Here is a 23,344-nt window from a genome sequence, read left to right as displayed (position 1 = left end):
CCTTTATATTTATGATAACATAAAGTTGCTCTCTGTGAGAGCATTTTGATTATGCTATTTGCACAAGTGAAAAAAAGTGAATGTTTATGGAGAAATATCTCTAGTTAGTAATTTGTTAACACCATGTAAAATTTGCTTTTATGATATCAGGGTTATTTCACTGAATGTAGAGTATCAAAAGAAAATGTTTCATAGATTTCCTATAAAATATAGAATAAATATTCATGGAACAAAGTGTTTAAATTTGCTTGTTGACATCTTTTGTTTTAAGTCTTAATCCCTATTTCATAGTTTAATATAGTCTGTCTCTTCTCTAAAAGCCACCTCAATTCTTTTGGGCAACATGCCTAGTATAAACAACAAATGATTGTGTATACTCTTGAATCCTTGCCTTACTCAGATCTGAAAGAGTCTTTTATTTTGAAAAAAAAGTTTAGAAACCTCATCCTTGAGGTCTATTCAATCATTAATTTGAATGCACCATAGTGAGGAATGATATCTAAGAAGAGTCATTAACTGCCTAAGGTGCATCAAAATTTTAATTGGCTTATTTTTTCTAATTCACTTGTATGCCTCATGGCAATACAAGTCTTTAGTAAATTAAAGCATTGGAGAGGAGCATACTAACCACAATACATCTTTTTCAAGCTTGTCCACAGAAAAAAAAAATCATTTCTACACTTAATTCCTCAGTTTCATGGAATCTACCCACTCTATACAAAGCTATTACCAAGGCCATAGTGGGATTAAGAGTAAAAAAAATCATGTTGTCATTAGGTGGAATTCATTAATATAATAGATAAGAAAAAAAAGTGGTGTTGTTTCTCTTATTGTTGAAACACAGTTGTTAATATCACATATGCAATTTACACACACACTAACACACAACATCCTTGCCAGTGAGTCAGGCATTTATAGCCTTCTGCATTTCCTAAACATTTTATTATACAAGAGAGATAATCAAGAAACAAGGCCTAGTTCTAACTGTGAAGGGGGATGTTTTCAGAGACAGCAAATCAGATTGGCTCCCATCACTCTCAGTCAAACCTGTGTGTGACAGCATGCAAATAGGGTTTTGGGAGTAGAATTAAATCACTAGGTGCACTGCCACAAAATATACTCTATGGCCATTTATGTCCGTGGTCTAACAAGTCATTTAGGTAATTTCTAATAATTGTTGTGGGAATGCCATTTACTACTACTACAACACGTTATCTACAGAAATGGAGACAGTTCATTGTGTTTCATAAAAGGAGCAGCAATTAGGATGAGAAGAAATAACTTGAGAAGTAAGAAGTGACAGTAGAAATTCAGGGAGCTATGGAGAAAAGAAAGGAGACAAGATTAATCAGGAATGAACAGAACTATAGTGGCCGCTCAAGAACATTGATGGGGACACTGCCAACATTTTTTAAAGAAGAAAATGTCTACTACCAATGCCACACAAATGGGCATTGAAACTACTGATTATTTTTTATTCATGCTAATTACTGTTCCTTGATTACATTCCTTAGCCGTGTGAATTCTGTGGTTACGTCAAGAGTCCAGCAAATCTATAAAATAAACAAGAAATTTTGGAAGAGTATATTACATCTTTTATATCTATCCTTCATAGTACTGAGAAAACAAATTTTTTAAATAATTGATATTCAAAAACAATAAAAGGATAAGTAAAGTAAAGAGAATTTAGCTACCATAATGAAGTATATTTTAGAATTACATGATCAAGAAGGCATAGAGAATTACATGATCAAGAAGGCAATCACAATGTATGAAAACTAAAGAGATAAAGAGTAGCTTTATTATAGAAATAGGAACAATATATGATAGAGCTTCTCTAGCAAAATTTCATTGATCAGGTAGTAATTAAAGAAACTGCTTAAAATTGATAATTCAACATTTTCTATTTTAATCAACAAATAATAATAATATGTGCATAAATAAATTTGTATGCTTATAGTTTTCCCCTATTGAATTATTATCTGAACAACAAAAAATTATTCCAAAAAATTTTTAACAAGTAATATTTTTAACTTTAAAATGGATTTTTTTCACAATTCTTTCTTCATTATTATAGTGGGACAAAATTAGGATTACTGTTGTGAGTATGCTAAACTCAGAGTTTATTCTTGTATTGTTATTTATCAATTATTATATTATTTCCCATATGGATAACTGTAAACCTGCTTTTGTCCCAGCCTATATATATGTAAACTTAGATTGTAAATTTAAAATAAAATTTTATGATACAATTTTAATTCACTTTAAAGTCTAATTTACTGAGAGTGGATTTAGTACTCATTTTTATAATGAGTAGCAAAAAGGGAAATATAATGTCATAACCTCATCACCATGAGATAATCACAGTTGTCATTTTGGAGTAGACCATTCAGTTCATAAATGCAGAAATGTACACAGACACACAGCACAAGCTAACTTATTATTATATTTATTATACATACTACTTTGCAGTCTGTTTTTTATTCTAGCCAGTAATATTTCAGGAACCCTTCCCCATCCATACAAAAAACACTTTTTTTAGAAGACTTGTTTTCTAATTGCTACATTTTCTCCATTGGTTTTTAACTCATCTCATTTAAACATTCATGAATTTGCTATTTAAAACAGAAAAGCAAAGAAAGTCTGTATCTAATTTGGAGATGGAGGCATGAGAATACTTTTCCTTAGGATAAATTCCTGACACCTAATGCGATTATCCTTCAGCAAACACACACCAACAGCCATTCCTGCTACTTGGGGAGTTCTTACATATCTTCACTAACAGGGGTTAAAGTTGTTTAGGTTTTGGACAATTTTACATTTGGAAAACATCACACAGTTTCTTTGATTTTCTTTTTCTTATAGGTAGCAAGATTTAATTTTACTAGTTTCTTATTTTATATTAACATTATAATGTTTTTTTTCTATTTTATGAACTCCCTATTAACATTTTTGCACATTTCCACATATGATTATAATGTTCATTTCTAAAATTTTTTATTAAGCATATCAAGCTTTTGTTTTTAATATGGATTGAAAATAATTTATTCTTATACTTATTTTAATTTATTTTGCCCAATGTATATTTTGTTCATAGAAAATATTTTTTATTAGTGAAATTGTATCTGACAATAACTTTTTTACATTTTTATCCTATTACATAGAAAATATCTCATATCTCTCTTAATGGCTTCTGTGAGTTAATCTTCTCTTTCTTGTCTGCAATTATATAGAATTTGTTCCAAATGACTTCTATTCTTATATAAGCCAAACCACATTTTTAAATTATTTTGTTTTCTATTAAACATTTTTATCTTGAAGTTTTAAACTCTCTATTCCCATATTTCAATATTTACCTGGTTATTTTTATATTGTAGTCTGATGAACTATTGTATTATTTTTTCAAGTAACAGAATTCATTAGAATTTTTAAATGAAATTATATGACAATTTCAAAGAATGAGAGCTTTACAAAATTGAGTGCTTCTTTCCATGATTAAAGTGTGTCTCTCCATTTTCCAATTTTGTGCATTTCAGCATCAGACTACATTTTTTATCACATAGTTACACTTAGTACTTATTGAGTTTATATCAACATTTAGTGATTTTGCTGATATTTTCAATGTAGTGTATTTTGTGATTTTTCTAAATAATGGCTGATGAGATACACTGACCAACACACTAAATGCTCTTTTTAGTTCTATACATTTCTAGTAAATTATCTAGGTTTTCTGTATATTTATAAATATATATGTATAATTATAATATTTGTAATCAATTAAAATTTGGCATCATTATTCAGTATTTAGAATTTATATTTCTGTGTGTTTACATCATTTAATTTTTGATTGATCTCTTTTAATTGGCTGGTATAATAGCTCATACTTTCTTAGTTTTTCTCTAATTTTATTAGCATAAAAGTAATACTTATATTGTCCGCAACCCCACATAAGTCTATTCCTACAGAGCAGCTTAAAGAGATCCTTTCAGATTATAAAATATAACAGGGTCATAATTTGTAGGAATTACAAAAATGTGCTCCCACTGGTGGGGGAAATTGCAAAAGGTCACCCTCCTTGTGAATGTATTGCAAAATGTCTCTCCTTTCTTCACACTGACACAATACAATGACTGGCATGGGGCACAATCTTCGCTGAAGTAGCAGAGCCTGGATTGCTGGACCAAAGACCTGGCAACTCTGTGCAGAGTACACAGTCTACTACGTTGGAAGTGGCCTACTTTAGATCATATTACATCTCTGCTCAAAACCCTCTATCTAGCTCACTCAAAAAGAAAGCAGTTTACTGTGGTCTGCCAGGCCTTCTATAAACCTGCCTCACTGGACCACTTCTCAGGCTTCATCGCTTACTCATCTTCTCACACATGCTGCAGAATTAGGATATTTGCACTGGTTGTTTGCTTTGTTTGGAAATCTCTCATATGTCTTCCCAGCTGTCACTGGTTCCATGTCAACTTTTTCCTGACCACCACATTTAAAATGGCAAATTTGAGTGACATTGTTATCATGGTGGAATAAAAGTATTCTACAATCTTGCCCCCAAATAACACTGATTTAGGTTAATCACCCATGCATGACAGAGCCTTTGTGGAAGCCATGGAGTCCAGCTGAGATGTTCCAACACACCCTTGAAGTATAAATGTCTAAGACTGTATGCACTGAAGGGGGTTTGAGGGAGAGCTTCATTTTACCCTGGTTGCTTTTCCTGTAGGTGGGCTTTTCTGCATGTGCTCACTAGCCATCAGCAAAGACTTGACTCTCAAGCCAGCCAGACTCTGTGGACCTAAGAGAAACTACTACACTAAGCATTTGGCCCTACCACACATATAGTCAACTAATATTTGAAACAGGAGCCAAGAATAACCAATGGAGAAAGGACACTCTCTTCAATAAATTGTTGAGTAAAACTAGATAATGAGATGCAAAAGAGCAGTTTGGATACCTATCTTACACCACAAATAATCTTGCAAAAATGAAAAGAGAACTTGAAAAGGCATTTATCTGAAAAAAGATATGCATATGGACAAAAGGTAAATAAAAATGTGTTTGATGTCACTAATCATCAAGGAAATGCAAACTAAGCCACAATGCAATATCAATTCACCTCATATTTGGTAGAATGGCTATTATCAAAAAGACATAAAATAACAATTGTTGGTGAGGATGTCAAAAAAAATACAAAAAGCTGAAAACTTGTGCTGGTGACAATATAAATTGGTTCAACCATTAAGGAAAAAAGTAGAGATTTTTGAAAAATATTGAAAATAATACTACCAGCCTGACCTGTGGTGGCACAGTGGATAAAGCGTCAACCTGGAAATGCTGAGGTCACCGGTTCGACACCCTGGGCTTGCCTGGTCAAGGCACCTATGGGAGTTGATGCTTCCAACTCCTCCGCCCCTTCTCTCTGTGTCTCTCCTCTCTCTCTCTCTCTCTCTCTCTCTGTCTCTCCCTCTCCTCTCTAAAATGAATAAATTAAAAAAAATTTTTAAAAAAGAAAATAATACTACCATATGACCCAGCATTCCACTTCTGAGTGGAAATAAAGTCATTATCTAAACAGATATTTATTTACCCTTTCATGATTGTTGCAGCTATTTCACAATAGCCACAATCTGGAAATAACCTAAATGGGCATTGACAGAGGAATGAATAAAGGAAATGTGACATATATGTAACAAATGGAATATTATTATGCCATTAAGAGAAGAAAATTCTTTTATCTTCAACAATACAAATGGGCCTTAAGGGTGTACGCTGAGTGAAATAAGTTAGACCAAGACATATATTGTATAATCTCATTTATATGTGGATTCTAAAGAAACCAAACTCAGATAAATCAAATACAATGGTATTTGGCCAGGGCTTGGAGGGTGGGGGAAATGGGGAGATGTTGGTCAAATGTTACATGCTTCCAGATATAAGATAAATACATTCTGGGCATCTAGTGTACATAAGGATGACTGTAGTTAACAGTATTGTATCATACAGTATACTTAAAAGTCACTAAAAGAATAAATCATAAATGTTCTCACCACACACACAGAAATAAAAATTAAGTGAGGTGTTAGAAGTGTTAACAAACCTTCTTATGATAATTATTTTACAATATATATGTTTTTATTAAAATACTGTGGTATGCACCTTAAACTTACACAGTGTTATATGTCAATTATATCTCTATAAAAATGAAAAAATAAAATTGCAAATGTTCAGCACTATCTGTCATCTCCTCAGCTAGATTACATTCCGCATAGCAATTTGTTATGATTGCATAAGTTCCCCAGTGAGTGGTTTTATATTTACATTTACTTATATTATCTTTATATTTCTTTATACTTTTAAGACTATTAATTCATGGAAAATTATTTAACTTCTTAAGTAAATTTTATGTTGTGTCTATTTCATTTCCACACTATAACTTTTTGATAACCACCTCCTTTTTTTCTTTTTCTTATTTTTTATTAAGTGAAAGGAGGGGAAGCAGAGAGACAGACTCCTACATATGCCCCCCAGATGGGGATCTATCCCACTCAGCAAGACTCTATGGGGGGATGCTCTGCCCAGCTAAGGCTGTTTCCATTGCTCTGCAACCAAGTTCTTTGAAGCATCTGAGGAGGAGGCTCCACTGAGCAATCCTCAGTGCTGGGAGCCAACTCACTTGAACCAACTGAGCCATGGCTTGAGGAGGGTTAAAGAGAGAGAGAGAGAAAGAAAGAGAGAGAGAGAGAGAGAGAGAGAGAGAGAGAGAGATAAGAGAGGGAAGGGTGGAGAAGCAGATGGTCACTTCTCCTGTGTGCCCTGACCAGAAATCAAACCCAGGACATCCACATGCCAGGCCTACACTCTATCACTGAGCCAACTGGCCAGGCTCTACCTCCTTTTTTCAATGAGAACTTTATAAATTATTTATTTAGAAAATTAAGTGAAAATCTAACTTTGTTGAAAACAGTAAAATAAAAATTATGAATATGATAATTTGATACTATGATATATTAATCACCAGCATTCTTCATGCCACTTTCTATGATTGAAGTTGGAATGAAATATGTTTTTCCAAGACTACTTTTCACTTAATGGTGGTGATGTAAGACTCTTATCTGAATTAAAGCTGATGTTGCTATCTGGATTGATAAGATTAAAAAATTAAAATACCTTACAATAAGAGAATAATTAAATAAATCCTTGTAAAATTAAACATAATAATCCAATAAATTTATGTGAACCACAATTCTAATCACTTGAAACATGGATTTTAATGTGGAGAGATTAAATATGGACATAAAGGAAAATATATACATTTTCTTTTACACATCAAGCAAATCAAAATTTTTTTAAATGCACCAACACCTGTTCTAAGCTAACTGTAGAACTACCAAGAATTCTCTAATGGTGCGTTGTTACAAGGATCATATTTAGACACCGTCAACTTTTATGTAATAAATTAAAACCTCACAGAAAAGTAAATGAGTCATAAAAACATTGATGTTTTAGGAATAATTTCAAAATATAAAATTCTGTTTACAATGTCCAATATATCCCTATTTTAATGAATGAGAATGACAAGACTCACAAACCATCACTTCTGCACTATCTTAAGGATGCATAGCTAGCTATTAATAATAAGTCTAGAAATCAAGGAAGATACAAACAAGTGGAAGCATATACTGTGCTCATGGTTAGGAAGAATAAACATCATTAAAATATCTATTTTACCCAAAGCAATCTATAAATTCAATGCAATACCAATTAAAATACCAATGACATACTTCAAAGATATAGACCACATATTCCAAAAATTTATACGGAACCAAAAGAGAACATGAATAGCCTTAGCAATCTTAAAAAAGAAGAATAAAGTGGGAGGTATCACACTTCCTGATATCAAGTTATACTACAAGGCCATTGTACTCAAAACAGCCTGGTACTGGCATAAGAACAGGCATATAGATCAATGGAATGGAACAGAGAACTCAGAAATAAACCCACAGTTCTATGGACAACTTATATTTGACAAAGGAGGTAAGGAAATAAAATGGAGTAAAGACAGCCTCTTCAACAAATGGTGTTGGGAAAATTGGACAGCTACCTGCAAAAAAATGAAACTAGATCACCAGCTTACACCACTCACAAAAATAAATTCAAAATGGATAAAAGACTTAAATGTAGGCCATGGAACCATAAGCATCTTAGAAGAAAACATAGGCAGTAAGCTCTCTGACATCTCTCAGAGCAATATATTTGCTGATTTATCTCCACAGGGAAGTGAAATAAAAGACAGGATAAACAAATGGGACTATATCAAACTAAAAAGCTTTTGCACAGCTAAAGACAACAAGAACAGAATAAAAAGACAAACTACACAATGGGAGAACATATTTGACAATACGTCTGATAAGGGGTTAATAACCAAAATTTATAAAGAACCTGTAAATCTCAACACCAGGAAGACAAACAGTCCAATCCAAAAATGGGCAAAAGAGATGAATAGACACTTCTCCAAAGAGGACATACAGATGGCCAATAGGCATATGAAAAAATGCTAAACATCACTAATCATTAGAGAAATGCAAATTAAAACCACAATGAGATATCACCTCACACCAGCCAGAATAGCGCTCATCAACAAAACAACACAGAATAAGTGCTGGCGAGGATGTGGAGAAAAGGGAACCCTCCTGCACTGCTGGTGGGAATGCAGACTGGTGCAGCCACTGTGGAAAACAGTATGGAGATTCCTCAAAAAACTGAAAATCGAACTGCCTTTTGACCCAGCTATCCCACTTATAGGCATATACCCCAAGGACACCATAGAACGGCTCCAAAAGGAGAAATGCACCCCCATGTTTATGGCAGCATTGTTCACAATAGCGAAGATCTGGAAACAGCCCAAGTGTCCGTCAGAGGACAAGTGGATTAAAAAGCTTTAGTACATATACTATGGAGTACTACTCAGCCATAAGAAATGATGACATTGGATCATTTACAATAACATGAAAGGACCTTGATAACATTATATGGAGTGAAATAAGTAAATCAGAAAAAAACTAAGAACTATATGAATCCATACATAGAAGGGACATAAAAATGAGACTCAGAGACATGAACAAGAATGTGATGGCAACTGGGGTGGGGGTGGGGGGAGGGAGGATGGGGCGAAGAAGAAGAGAGGGGTTGGGGGAGGGGAGGGGCACAAGAAAACCAGACAGAAGGTGACAGAAGACAATTTAACTTTAGGGGAGGGGTACACAGCACAATCAAATATCAAAATAATCTAGAGATGTTTTCTTTCAAAAAACAAAAAAGACTTCACATCTGTGAAAAAAATAAATAAATAAATTTTATATTTTTAAATGGTTAAAAAAATCAAAAGAATAATACTTAAATACATGTAAAAAATAAAGTCCAAATGTCAGTGTCCATATATAAAGTATTATTGGAAGACAACTATACTCATGGATGTATTGTCTGGTGGCTTCTGCACTATCATATGCTTACCACTAGTCCTATACAGAAAGAGTTTTCCTACATGGAATCTAACAAGTTTAAGATAATATGTTCTTCCAGAGAGTAAACTACAATACTGGTTAGAAAAAAAACAAACAATTACATCAAATACTTCAAAGGAAAAATTGAGAAAGTTGATTCAGCTTACTTATAAACTATTCTGATACACACACACCTATGTACACATACACACATTTATTCATATATATATATTTACAACATATAGTTTGTTTAAAATAAGAAAGCTCTTAAAAAATGCTATTAGCCTTTATCAGAGTATAAACTAATAGCTATAGTGAAGAAATCTCTTCTATAGAGACCAATGATAAATGAAGACTGATAAATTAAATGAGGAGGTTAATAAAAACTACTGAGAAAAATAACAGTCATGGCAACAATCTCCTTTAGTGCTCAATTACAGTAAAAAACCACTTGGTGAGTCAGTAAGAGCTAAGCACTAGCAAAGAGCAAGGCTACACCGTTAAAGGAATCCTAATTAATAAAAGAAAAAGTAATTTTTTACGTCCAAGTTAGAAGCCTGACGGTTACAGGACAGACGACACGTCAGGACTTTCCTACACACGGAAGCTCTTGAGTGAAACAAGTTTTCCCGAGGGCAGAAACAAACGGAAAAGTTCAATTAGATTGAAAGGAAATCACAGTTGAGATTTAATGAAATAAAGGCATTCATTTCCATCTAAGCAGTTATATTGAATTTATATTTCAACTACACTGTGATTTATAATTAATATACATTTAGCTTTATATACAGGGTGGGGCAAAAGTAGATTTACAGCTGTGAGCATGCACAATAGTTGATTCTTGTGTTTTTCATTTAAACTATAAACCTCCTTTTGCCCCACTCTGTATATATAAATTCTAGTGCACTCATGTAAATATTAAAAATATACACTTTAAATTCTTCAAAAATTATGTAATGTCTCCTTTTAAAAAAATAATGTCTATTAGCACTCATGGAAAAAATATATATAAATATTAATTAATGAAAAATTGAGATGGCAGACTTATCCTAAAGACACATACTAAGTGAGAATGTGAGAGAAACAAAAGGCAAGGAAACAGTGACTCAAAGACATAGACACAAAAATGAACCAAAATGCCAGCAGCAATTTCAGCTTCTACTCAAATGGCAGACTTTGTATATAAACACAGTCTGGAAGGGAATGTAGGTTACTCATTGATTTTTTCTTTCTTGATAATTAAAATTAGTTGTTAAGGTGATTACTAGAGGGAAGGGGGTTTGGGAGAGGCAGAAGAGGTAAAAGAAGGATAAATGATAATGGACGGAGACTTGATTTGGGGTGACCAACACACAGTACAATATACAGCTGATGATTTCAAGAAGTGTACACCTGAAAGCTATACAATTTTATTAATCAAGGTCACTCCAATAAATTTAATAAAAATAAATAAATAAATGGGATCACTTTCCAGACTAGCAACAGCATTTCTTTAAACATAAACACCAATAGGTGAATTTCAGTTCACAGTGAGCAACATGCTACAGAGCACATATTAGAATAGACTCGAGAAAATAAATACCAAGAATAAAGTTGTAATTTATTTTGTTTATATCTTTGGTATACATGTTTATAAATTTTATTTTCATATGATTTCACTTATATGTAGAATTTAATGAACAAAATAAACTAACAAATGAAATAGAAACAGACTCAATGATATGGAGAACAGACTGACAGAGAGGATGGGAGTAGGTGACTGAGCATAAAATGTAAAGGGATTTTAATCGGTATTGCATTGAATTTATAAATTGCTTTGGGTAGTATAGACATTTTAGTGATGTTTATTCTTCATAACCACGAGCACGGTATATGCTTCCACTTGTTCGTATCTTCCTTAATTTCTTTTATCAATGTTTTATAATTTTCCGAGTACAAGTCTTTAATCACCTTGGTTAAATTTACTCCTAGGTACTTTATTTTTTTGGTTGCAATAGTGAAGGGGATTGTTTCCTTAATTTCTCTTTCTGACAGTTCATTGTTGGTGCATAAAAATGCCTTTGAATTCTGAGTATTAATTTTATATCCTGCCACCTTGCTGAATTCATTTATCAGGTCCAGTAGTTTTTTGACTGAGACGTTAGGGTTTTCTATATACAATATTATATCATCTGCAAATAATGATAGTTTTATTTCTTCTTTTCAAATTTGGATGCCTTTTTTTTTTCTTCTTGTCTGATTGCTATGGCTAGGACTTCGAGAACTATGTTGAATAAGAGTGGTGAAAGGGGGCATCCCTGCCTTGTTCTTAATCTTATGGGGATTGCTTTTAATTTTTGCCTATTGAGTATGATATTGGCTATGGATTTGTCATAGACGGCCTTTATCATGTTAAGGTTTGTTCCCAGTATTCCCACTTTGCTGATATTGATAGTTTTGATTATGGAAGCATTGTTCACAATAGTGAAGATCTGGAAACAGCCTAAGTGTCCGTCAGTGTACGAGTGGATTAAAAAGCAATGGTACATACATACAATAGAATACTATGGGACCATGAAAAATAAGAAAACATTACCTTTTGCATCAACATGGATGGACCTGGAAGCTATTATGTTAAGTGAAATAAGCCATTCAGAGAAAGAAAAATATCCTATGACCTGACTCATTTGAGGAATCCAAGGAACAGTGTGAACTGAGGAACAAAATTAAACCTGAAGGGAAGGGAGGAGGGAGCTGTTGGGAGGGGGTCAAGAGATATGTTCAGGGGGATACAGGGGAGGGGCGATACAATCGGGGCAACACTAGAATCTATGTAAACACAATAAATTAAATAAATTCTACTAAAATAAAAAAATGTAAAGGGATTAAGCAAAGAAAAAAACCCCATAGATACAGACAGCAGTATAGGGATTACAAAAGGAAAGGGGTTGGGGCAGAGAGAGAGTGTATGGGGAGGATAAATGGAGATGGAAGGCAACTTGATTGGGGTGGTGAATACAGAATACAATATACAGATGATGTATTACGGAGCTGTACACCTGAAACATACATAATTGTATTAAACAGGATCACCTCAATAAACTGTTTTTAAATCTTACTAAATTTAATCTAGCCTGACCAGGTAGTGGCACAGTGGATAGAATGTCAACTTGGGATGCTGAGGACTCAGGTTCAAAACCCTGAGGTCACGGGCTTGAACACGGGCTCTCCAGCTTGAGTACAGGGTCACCGGCTTGAGCGTGAGATTATAAACATGACCCCATGGTTGCTGGCTTGAGCCTAAATATCGCTGGCTTGAAGCCCAAGTTTGCTGGCTTCAGGAAGGGATCACTGGCTCAGCTGGAGCCTTCTGGTCAAGACACATATGAAAAAGCAATCAATGAACAACTAAGATGGTGCAACTATGGATTGATGTTTCTCATCTCTCTCCCTTCCTCTCTGTCTATCTCTGTCTGTCCCTTCTCACTCTCTTTCTCACTAAAAGAAAAATAAATAAATAAAAAATAGACATAGGCTTTTAATTCATACATCAGTACATAAGCCATGGAGATTACATACATATTATGAATTATATATTATGCAATACATATATTTTTTAATGAGTTTACATTCTGAACTGAGATAATCTGGGCTGCAGTGATAATTGTGCCTTTTGCTACTTACAACAATATTAATCATGAGCAAGAAAGGTAAGCTTCATTTTCTCAGTTTTAAAATAATGATAATAATAGAGATCTTTCACATTGTTTGAGCAGGAGATAAGTTAAATAATACAATGCGTACACAATACTTAGCACAGTGTTTAGTACAAAGTAGTCAACAAATGCTAAGGGTTTGATATATTGAGCTTTTATTGCATTGTGATCTTCAAAATATCTTTTAAGTACTGTTATTCTCTCATTTGCAGAGTAGAAAAGAAAGAATGAGAACAGAAAATTGATTTGCCCCATCTGACAAAGTCTTTTAACTTCCAAGAGGCCATAATTATTTTTTTTAAGGTAGAGCAGGGGTAAAATGAAAACTGTGCTTTTTATTTTATTTTAAAGGGATATAGGGAGCATTGATGCTTACACAAATCATACTATATGAATTGATATTTAAAAATTTCCAGGTAAATTTTAGAGAGCTTTTTTACTTTTACTAGTTTACACCAATTATATAGCATATGTTACTATTATAAAGAGGATATACCAATGTCTTTATTTTAAAAATTGTACATACATCATTTTACCTGGCTTGATAGTTTAAAAATAATTTTCCTTTTTCTCTTACAGTCTGTAGTCTGATTGAATATGGACAGGTGAAGGCAGACACTCACACCTTCCCACACACACCCAGTAAAATAGGCAAGCAGAAAAACATACACACATTGCTGTCTGTTTACTATCTTGACTTAATGCTCTGTCATTACCAAATTACATCCAAATTTTTAATGCTATTGGCAATAATAATGAAATATCACTGTCAGAGACATCAGTCATACAGTATATTTTTGAATAGGATGAATAGTGAAAGACTTAAGCAATATAAAAAAAGAAGAAACTAGAAATATTCCATAATGAATGTATCACGTACATTAAAAAAAAGAAAAACAGAACCTCACCTGTAATCATTCCAGTAAGTTTTTCTTTTGTAAAATGTGGTTTGGAACAAAAATTCAGGCATTTTTAACTATGAATCCGACAGGGAACATAACCAAGTATGTAAAGAGCTTTTACTTTTAGAGATCTTCTGCTAAGAATATTTTGAATTGGAAGTTTAAAAAACAGTTAACTACATTTAAAAATATACACACATTGGTAAAAATTTAGGACTAAATGAAATATGTAATATCTGGACTTTGAATTTGGTTGAATGAGTTGATCTATGTTTAGAAAGAATAATTGATAAGATAGCAAAAATGTTTATGTTTAGATACTCTATTTGCCAAAAAAAAAATCTGAAGAACTATTGAAATAATAGACAAGATGCCAGATAATTTTCACATCTGTTTCATAAACTAGTTTAAAAATATATAATTTCATTTGTATGGACAGAAATGTCAATGTTCCAATTGGTGACATCAGTGAGTCTACTTTTCAGATATTTATACTTTATAAACATACACATTATCTAAAAATAATTTATTCTATTATCATATTAATATTTATTTTTAAGTATTTTTGCATATTGTTTTACATTATAATGGGTACATACCTCTAGAAGACACACTACATGGTATGCATTCACCTTACCAAAAGGTATGTCCATAAAGAATAAAATCTTGAGATATTTTTTTAAATCATAATATCTTTAATCACTCTAAACAGGTCACAATTCAATTTAAACTTACTTTTTTATGTGAGATAATAATATTAATATACTAGTATTATGAAGTCAGTCAGAGATACTGAACTAATTTGTTCCTGGGATGATATATTTCCAAGTTAATAATAGATGGGTATATGACTTAATTATAATTGCAACACAAATGTTAAGCATCCTTTGTATAAGATAAACTACTTTTATTCATAAAATATTTTCCCTCTATTTTTAGTTTCAAAATACACTAACCTTGTCCTAAAGTTTGTAGGATGAGGATGTCCATCATATAAGGATAAGTAGTCGTATTCTTCTTCTAGAGCAAATGACTGAAAAACAATTTGTATTCTATTTCGTTCTTCTGCTATTATTACCCATGTACAGTTTGCACCATTTGGATATCCATATGGAAAACCAGGGCTTTCTATAGTGCCATTGAGTCCTTTCAAAGTTCCACCGCATGTATAAATAAATCCTGCAACAAAAAACAAACAAGCAGACATTAACATTCTATAAAACAAGAACAATCCAGGAGATCTATTATTGTTTTTCCAAGACCTATTTTACAATAATCTTGTAAATGACAATTTTAGAGCTATGTAAATTATTTTTTTAAATGGTAAAAAGTAACTAGCAAAATACTAGTAGATTTGTCATTTATCATACATATTGTGTTTATTCATTCAGTAGATAAGATAAAATCCTCCATATATCCGATTCATCATCTATTAAAAGATACCACAGACATAGTTCTAGAACATGATACCTTCCCTTGAAGTAGTTTTCAATCTAATTCTGGATACTCATAAACAACATTGTTGAAAAAGATTAAGGGGTTTAAAGTATAGCATAGGGAATATAGATAGTAATACTGTAGTAACTAGGTTTGGGGCCCAGTAGTTACTTAAAATATCAGAGGACAATATTGAAAGTATATGACAGTCTAACCACTAGGATGTACACCAAAAACTAATACAAAATAATACTGAATGTCAACTGTAATTGAAAAATAAAATATTTTTTAAATTATTTATAATTTTAGTATGCATTTTAGATCTTAAAATATTTACTCCATTCTTTCGTGGGAAAGCATCATAACTCTTTTGAATGTCCATATTTCTACCATGTATCAATGTGCTTTAGGAAAGTCTGTCCCACCCTGATTCTAACAGACTCAGGTCTCAAAAATAATAATAACAAGTAAATGTAATTGCTCTGTCTAAACCAGAATGGTTAGTCCAAAATGAACACCATCCTAATTTAATCACAAGTGAAACCTGAGGTTGAGAAAAAATATTTTGAAAAACTGAATCCTAGCTAATTATCAGCCTCCATCCTTAAAAACTTCTGTACTAGGTTTATAGGAAGTCAAAATTACTGGTTTTTATTGATTGATTTTAGAGAGAGAGGAATGGAGAGAAACATTGACATCCTGTTCCACCTATTTATACATTTTCTGGTTGTTTCTCTTATGTGCCCTGACTGGGAATCAAACCCTGCAACCTTGACTTATTGGGACTATGCTCTAACTAATTGAACTACCTGTCCAGGGCCTAGAAGGTCTAAATTATTGAGAGCTTGACTCTTAGAGATAGCTAGGAAACTTACCATTTCTTGAGAGATTGATTTATGTGAATTCAGAATGCTGTAATCATACTATGTAATATAAAACCGTAAGATTTATACACTGGTTAAAGATCATGGTCCTCAACACATGTCTAAACTAGTCTACATGCTACTAAAACTTGGATCCAGACAGAGGCAGTCATGTTTACAAGCATTCTGTTGAGAATTCTTCACCCAGATATTATTTCCACATTTGTCAGTCATACATGAAACTTAAGTACCATGAAGGTATTAGTCAGAGAGCTGGCTAATCAGTATAAGGTATTTATACTGAGAGCTGGCTTGAAGGAGAAGAAATTAGCTAGCTTAGCTAATATGGGATGCTCTACCACTCAAAACATCTGTTTCGAACTACAAGTAGAAAATGAAGGAAACTTGAGGCTCCTCTCTTTGAGAAGGAATTAGTTCGTGTTTTATAGGTAGAGATATTTTGTAAAAGTGTGGAGACATGGAAACAACAGCACTCTCCTACAATAGATGACGGATTAGAAAGATGTGATCTATGTACGCAATGGAATACTACTCGGCCATAAGAAAAGATAAAATACCACCATTTGCAACAAAATGGACAGATCTTGAGAATTTTATGCTAAGCAAGATAAGTCAGATAGGAAAAGTTAGGAAGCATATGATTTTACTCATAGGTGAGGTATAAAACTGAAAGCAATGAATGAATAAAAACAAAAAGGGGAAGAGGGGTGGGTAGGTAGTAAAGGGTAAAGGGTATCAAATATATGATGATGAAAGAAGATTTGACTTTGGGTGGTGGGCACTCAGTGCAATGAACAGATGATGCATCATAAATGTACACTTGGAACTCATATAATCTTATTAAGCAATGTCAACCCCAATGAATATAAGTAAAAAAACAAAACAAAATAAAATAAATGTATGAAGAACCTTGCAAGGAAGATGGGAAGCCAGATTTGTAGACTGTGGCAGACAGAGGCTGATTTGGTTATTGTACATTATTTCCACACTCTCCACGAGAGCACCTTTCTTTTGCTAGCAGAGCCTCTTATCTACCAACTGGCTGTGTGCTTTATATTTGCTAAAAATACCGACAAGTGCCTGACCAGGCAGTGGCGCAGTGGCTAGAGCATCAGCCCGAAGTCACCAGCTTGAGTGTGGGCTCATCTAGTTTGAGCAAAGCTGACCAGCTTTAGCAGAATGTCGCTGGCCCGAGCAAGGGGTTACTTGGTTTGTTGTAGCCCCACGATCAAGGCACATATGAGAAAGCAATTAATGAACAACTAAGGTGTCACAACGAAAAACTGATGATTGATGTTACTCGTCTCTCTCCGTTCCTGTCTTGTCTGTCCCTGTCTATCCTCTCTCTGACTCTCTCTCTGTGTCTGTAAAAAAAAAAAAAAAAAGAAAAGAAAAGAAAAAGAAAAAGAAAAGAAAAGAAAAGAAAAGAAAAGAAAAGAAAAGAAAAGAAAAGAAAAGAAAAGAATCAAAGTCAGTCATCTCCATATATGGCAAAGTCCTAAACCTGGGATATTCCCTATGTATTATATAAACCACAGGTCTTGTGATTCTTTTGCCCTTTTAAAATGTACCAAAGAGGTGTATAAGGTAGACATTTTTAAAAATCATTATTTATGTGAATACAAATATTTTTTGCTCATGCACCAAATGTCAAATAGGGCATTTTTTTTTCAAAGTAAAAAAAAAAAAAAGAGAAAGGTCCCTTTTAAATTGCCTCTTGCAGAGCAATTACTTTGAAGCCTTAGGTTAATTAGCTATCACCCATTTCTATTAGTTTTCTGCCTGAACAGCTTCCAATTTGAACTTCATAACTAAATGCAAGCATGAATCCCTTTATCTAAAAACTGTTTTGTGTGCTCTCAAGCCCCATAACCCCGACAGTTTTGGAAAAAGGACATATGTCCTAAAATAACATGCTCAGCTTTGTCCACTAATTCCTTGAGGGCCTGTTGATTCATGTATTTCAATTATTTTTCTTTTCTTTTCTTTTCTTTTTTTTTACTCTTCAGGCAAATGAGGAATTATATTATTTTAAGCTTTCTTATTTGTATTCTCCATTTCACTTTTATTTTATTTTTGTTGATATCTAAATTTGTTGAGCATCACATTATTTATAATAATAAATTACAGTTTTCCACACAACATAATCAGAATTGAATAGAGTTTTTAAAACTAAAACAAAATCTCCTTACATTTACTTATGCTGCACAAGGTTAGTCATTGTTCTTAACTTAAGTGGTTATCATTCCGGGCTACCTCTAGGCACGCGCGCACAAACACACACACACACACACAGATATATATATATATATATATATATATATATATATATATATTTAAGCTTTGTGTACTTTTAATGAAATGGAGTCATTTATACTATGCATAGTTTTCTGAATCATTTTTTTTTATTTTTGTAAGATATTACTAATTTTTTTCTGGATCCTCATGTGTTTTCCTACTACATTCTTTTGTAATGACTATATAGCTCATGGCATATGAGATGCCTGCACCATGATTTATTTAGTAAATCTCCTATTGAAGGCTTTATTCTTTGTGGTTACAAAGTTGTAAAGAGAAACTGTGGATGCATTCCCTCATTTACATGTGTGAACTATTCTTCAGATGGAAGTTCCAGAAATGGGAGTGCTGGATTTTAAAATTAGATAGAATTAGCCAAACTAGCCCTAATAAATGTAAAATTTTTACTGATATAACCAGGTTATGGAGTATTTTTTTTATCTTCAACCCCAATTTTGGCAATACCAGATTTTTCACAAGGAAAATTTTGCAAGGCAAAGAATGTTATCTCTTCATTTTATTTTTCATTTCTTTGATTTCTGTTGGGATCAAATAGTTTGCCATATGATACCCAGTCATTCAATTTTTTTTTATTTTTAAGAATTGTTTATTCATATGTATAACATCTTTTTTTTTAATGGATACTTCACCTATCCTCACTTCTCTTTTAGGAAACAATTACTTAGGTTTCCGGTTATTCGTCGGTAATCCATATTTGCCTTTTCTATATAAAATGACTTCACTTATTCTTTGAACTCATTGCTCACAGAAATTCACAACTATTATTGCTCTTTCCACTCATCTCCCTTGATGATCTTCCTTCCACGTTTTTTGATGTATTCATTACATATATCATGATAAAAAGGACATTGTCTTAGAGTGTCCTCGTGAAACTGAGAAAATACAACAGGATACAGCGGGGAAATGCAGACTGTTGTTGTTCACAGAATGTGGGAATTGCCATGATCTGGGGAAGCACACTTTGCCATGAGAACACATGGCAGCAAAATTTAATCTAGAAGATTCTGTATGTGTTTATAGAAAATCTGTGTCAAAAATTGGCATTGCACATTCCCATAGATTCAGTCTTTAACAGTTTCTGATTGCCTTATGTTGTATTTTTCACACCGTTACTTTTAATGTCCAGTAAAATTAAACCATTGACTTATATATGTGAATTGGGTCACATTGTCAACAAGCATTTGATTAACAATATAGATGTTTAATTTTTTCTTTGATGTTATACGTTACCTCTCATACAGTAGAGAAATATGCAAAGGCTATTTGTACAGTATTTGAAGTAATGTGTTTAAATTGTTATTGTTTTCTTTTGTTCTAACCAAGTTGCATGATAGTCCAACATTTATACTTACATTTACCTTTTACCTTTTTCACACTTGTGTTTATTCACTACAATTAAGTTTTCATGCCCAACTATATTGACATGGCTATCTTTGTTCATCATCAAAACAGTACGTTTATTTTTATAGAGAGACAGCCCTGTGTGATAAACTTATAAAATAAAAATCTTAAGTTGAATTTATCCTTTTTTATATAGTCTATCTTTTACCTATTTAAAAGTGTACATTATTAACTATATATAAATTGTGCAACAGAGATCTAGAACTTTTTCATCTTGCATAAATGAAATGCTATACCAATGGAACAATAACTCCTATTTTTCCCATCCCTCTATTCCCTAGAAATGAGCATTTTACTTTCTGCTTCTATGAATTTAGCTTTTATAGCCCATTCACAAAGAGGATTTAGTAGATAATGTAGTCTCCTATGAAACATTAAAATTAAAATAACCCATAATTGAATCTGATCAATAATACTGATTTTGAAGTGGCAACATTCAGTTTCCAAGTACATAAAACACAAAGTGTAGGAAATTTATACTAGTAACATCCTTTTTGACATATTGTTGAAAAAATCAGTTTACCTTCCCATAGGTTTTTTCTTATTTTGATCAATTAAAATTTCTAACAATTTCATATCCTACAAGTGAGACTGTGATGAAAATGTTAACTATTTTCTGAGGTAAAAGGGAATTACAGGAAGACACTTTAATCATTGAAAAGGGTGGTTAAAGGGCTGTAAAATTAACCATTTTTAACCTAACACACAGCATTTCTCATGATCCTTTAAGCAGTACTGACATGGTATTTCCTGAAGATTAATGACAGTCTGGGTTTATGGGCTGAGGGAAGGTCATTAATCCTTACACAAAGGTAGTCTGGAAAGCAGACGTGAAAAACAACTACTGGGTCAAGATGCTGCCATCTTATACCGTAGATGCTTCAGGTTAGTTCTTTTCTCATAAGTCTATACTTGCTATTGTTCTCACTCTTTCTTCTAGACATGACATACCTCAATTTTAGGTTTTTAATCTCCTGGGATGCAATTAAGCTTCTTTTTCCTGTTCTGAAATATTTTAATTAATTAATTAATTCTTTATTTTTATTAAATTTATTGGGGTGACATTAATTAATAAAATTATACCAGTTTCATGTGTACAATTTGATAATACATCATCTATATATTGAAAGTGGCTTGTAATTTCTCATCAAACAAAACAATGACCATTCTTACTTAAAACCCATCTTGGAAGTCATTTATTTTACACAGCTTCTTGCCATAAACTTATTTTGGACAAAATTGTGTTTGGGAGTCTAGAAACCAGGGCAATTAGAATATACATTCTGGCCTGACCTGTGGTGGCGCAGTGGATAAAGTGTCGACCTGGAAATGCTGAGGTCGCCGGTTCGAAACCCTGGGCTTGCCTGGTCAAGGCACATATGGGAGATGATGCTTCCAGCTCCTCCCCCCCTTCTCTCTCTCTGTCTCTCCTCTCTCCTTCTCCTCTCTAAAATGAATAAAAAAAAAAAAGAATATACATTCTGGGGTTTTGATGAGAAAATATCTATGTATGCTATGCATAAGATATGCAGACAATATGAAACTACTGTTAGTGGTAGGCTGGGATTGATGGAACAGTGAGACCTAGACACTTCCGTAAATCAGAAGAGTGTGACTCTTCAAAGGGACACAGAAACAGGTTGGTTATGTAACAGGAAAATGTTACGAGCAGAAACACAACCTTCTAGACTATGGAATTCCTCAGAGATACAGACTTGCAGATGATGGTGTCAGACTTTGTGGAAGCACAGTCCTCCTCCTGGTTGGCCAAGGCTACACCTCTTCTGCAGGATCCAGAAGCCTGCACCTTTGTGCTAGAGCTTGTTACTCACCTTCCCGCTGAGAATGTAAGCTTCCTTTGGAACACTTCAGATGAGTTCAACCTCATCTGATTCATCCACGCGGTGTCTGACTGGTTGTTCCACTATTCCCATGCCAATACTCTGATCGCTACAGTGTATTTTCACACTTGGAAATTTTTGAATATCATAGGTTATTTTGCTGCTTAACAAAAAAAGAGCTAAACAAGGACAGAAACTAAGTTAGCCTTCGGTATCCACAGGTTCCTCATTGGCCAATTCAACCAACTGCGGATTAAAAATATTTGAAGTAATATGTGCCCTGGCTGGTAGGCTTGGTGGTAGAGTATCAGCCCGGTGTGTGGATGTTCTGGGTTCAATTCCTGATCAAGGCACACAGGAGAAGCACCTATCTTTTTCTCCACCCATCCCCCTCTCATTTCTCCCTTTCTCTCTGTCTCTGTCTCTTCCCCTCCTGAAGTCATGGCGGCTCAACTGGAGTGAATTGGCCCCAGGCACTGAGGATGGCTCCACTAGCCTCTGTCTCAAGTGGTAAGAAGACCTCAGTAGCTAAGAAATGGAGTAATGCCCCAGATAGACAGAGCATTGCCCCATAGCAGGCTTGCCAGGTGGGTCACGATCTGGCACATGCAGAAGTCTATCTCTGCCTCCCCTCCTCTCACTGAATAAAAACAAAACAAAACAAAAAAATTGTTATCGTATTGTTGTATACTATTGTAGTTAGGCCTATGATTGTTGCATCTGTGCTAAACGTGTAAAGATGTTTTTTGTTGTCATTATTCCCTAAAAAATAAATTATAACAACTATTTACATAGCATTGAGATTGCAGTAGGTATTATAAGTAGTGTACAGATGAAATGGGCAAATATTGTGCCATTTTATACAGGGGTCTGGAGCATCCACAGATGTTGGTATCCTCAGTGGTCCTGGAAACAATCCCCTGTAGGAACTGAGATATGAATGTACTGAAAATGAATAAGATATCTAAAGTGTTCTAAAGAAAACACTAAGAAAAATGGGTTTTGGTCAGTGGGGAAAAGTATAGAAATACAAAAGCCCTAGTGATATGGCTACTGGCATTATTCTACTAGCATCTATCTGATCTAACTCTGAAAGCATTAAACACTTGTGTATTTTGCAACACAGCCAAAAGATGCCAATTTGTAGCTACTGGTTTGAACTGAACTACCATTTTAGGGCTGCAAGTGCAAGTGAAAATCTTTATGTTCTTCCATGGTGTTAAAAAATAATCTTGTTTATATACAGATTAGTTCCGCTAGACCAAGCTGGACCTTTCAAGTTCTTTTTTTTCAACCGAAAATGCCTTGTACAAAGGAACTATCCAGATGTGGATGAGAATATAATGATAGAATTCTCAC

The 23,344-nt window shown here is 33.5% G+C and overlaps 1 protein-coding gene across 3 annotated transcripts in view; it reads right to left on the bottom strand.

Annotated features, from left to right (window-relative positions):
* The window catches only part of CSMD3 (CUB and Sushi multiple domains 3), a 1,246,722-nt gene that overhangs the window by 1,096,986 nt on the left and 126,392 nt on the right, over positions 1-23,344 (bottom strand). For all 3 annotated transcript variants that reach the window (XM_066265798.1, XM_066265799.1, XM_066265800.1), the window contains exon 2: positions 15,060-15,282. In XM_066265798.1, coding sequence (XP_066121895.1) covers positions 15,060-15,282 — 223 coding nt within the window. The remainder of the gene's footprint in view (positions 1-15,059; positions 15,283-23,344) is intronic.

Source organism: Saccopteryx bilineata, chromosome 3 (genome assembly GCF_036850765.1).
Source record: "Saccopteryx bilineata isolate mSacBil1 chromosome 3, mSacBil1_pri_phased_curated, whole genome shotgun sequence".
In the NCBI taxonomy this organism is placed as follows: domain Eukaryota; kingdom Metazoa; phylum Chordata; class Mammalia; order Chiroptera; family Emballonuridae; genus Saccopteryx; species Saccopteryx bilineata.
This window is presented reverse-complemented; position numbering and strand designations above follow the sequence as displayed.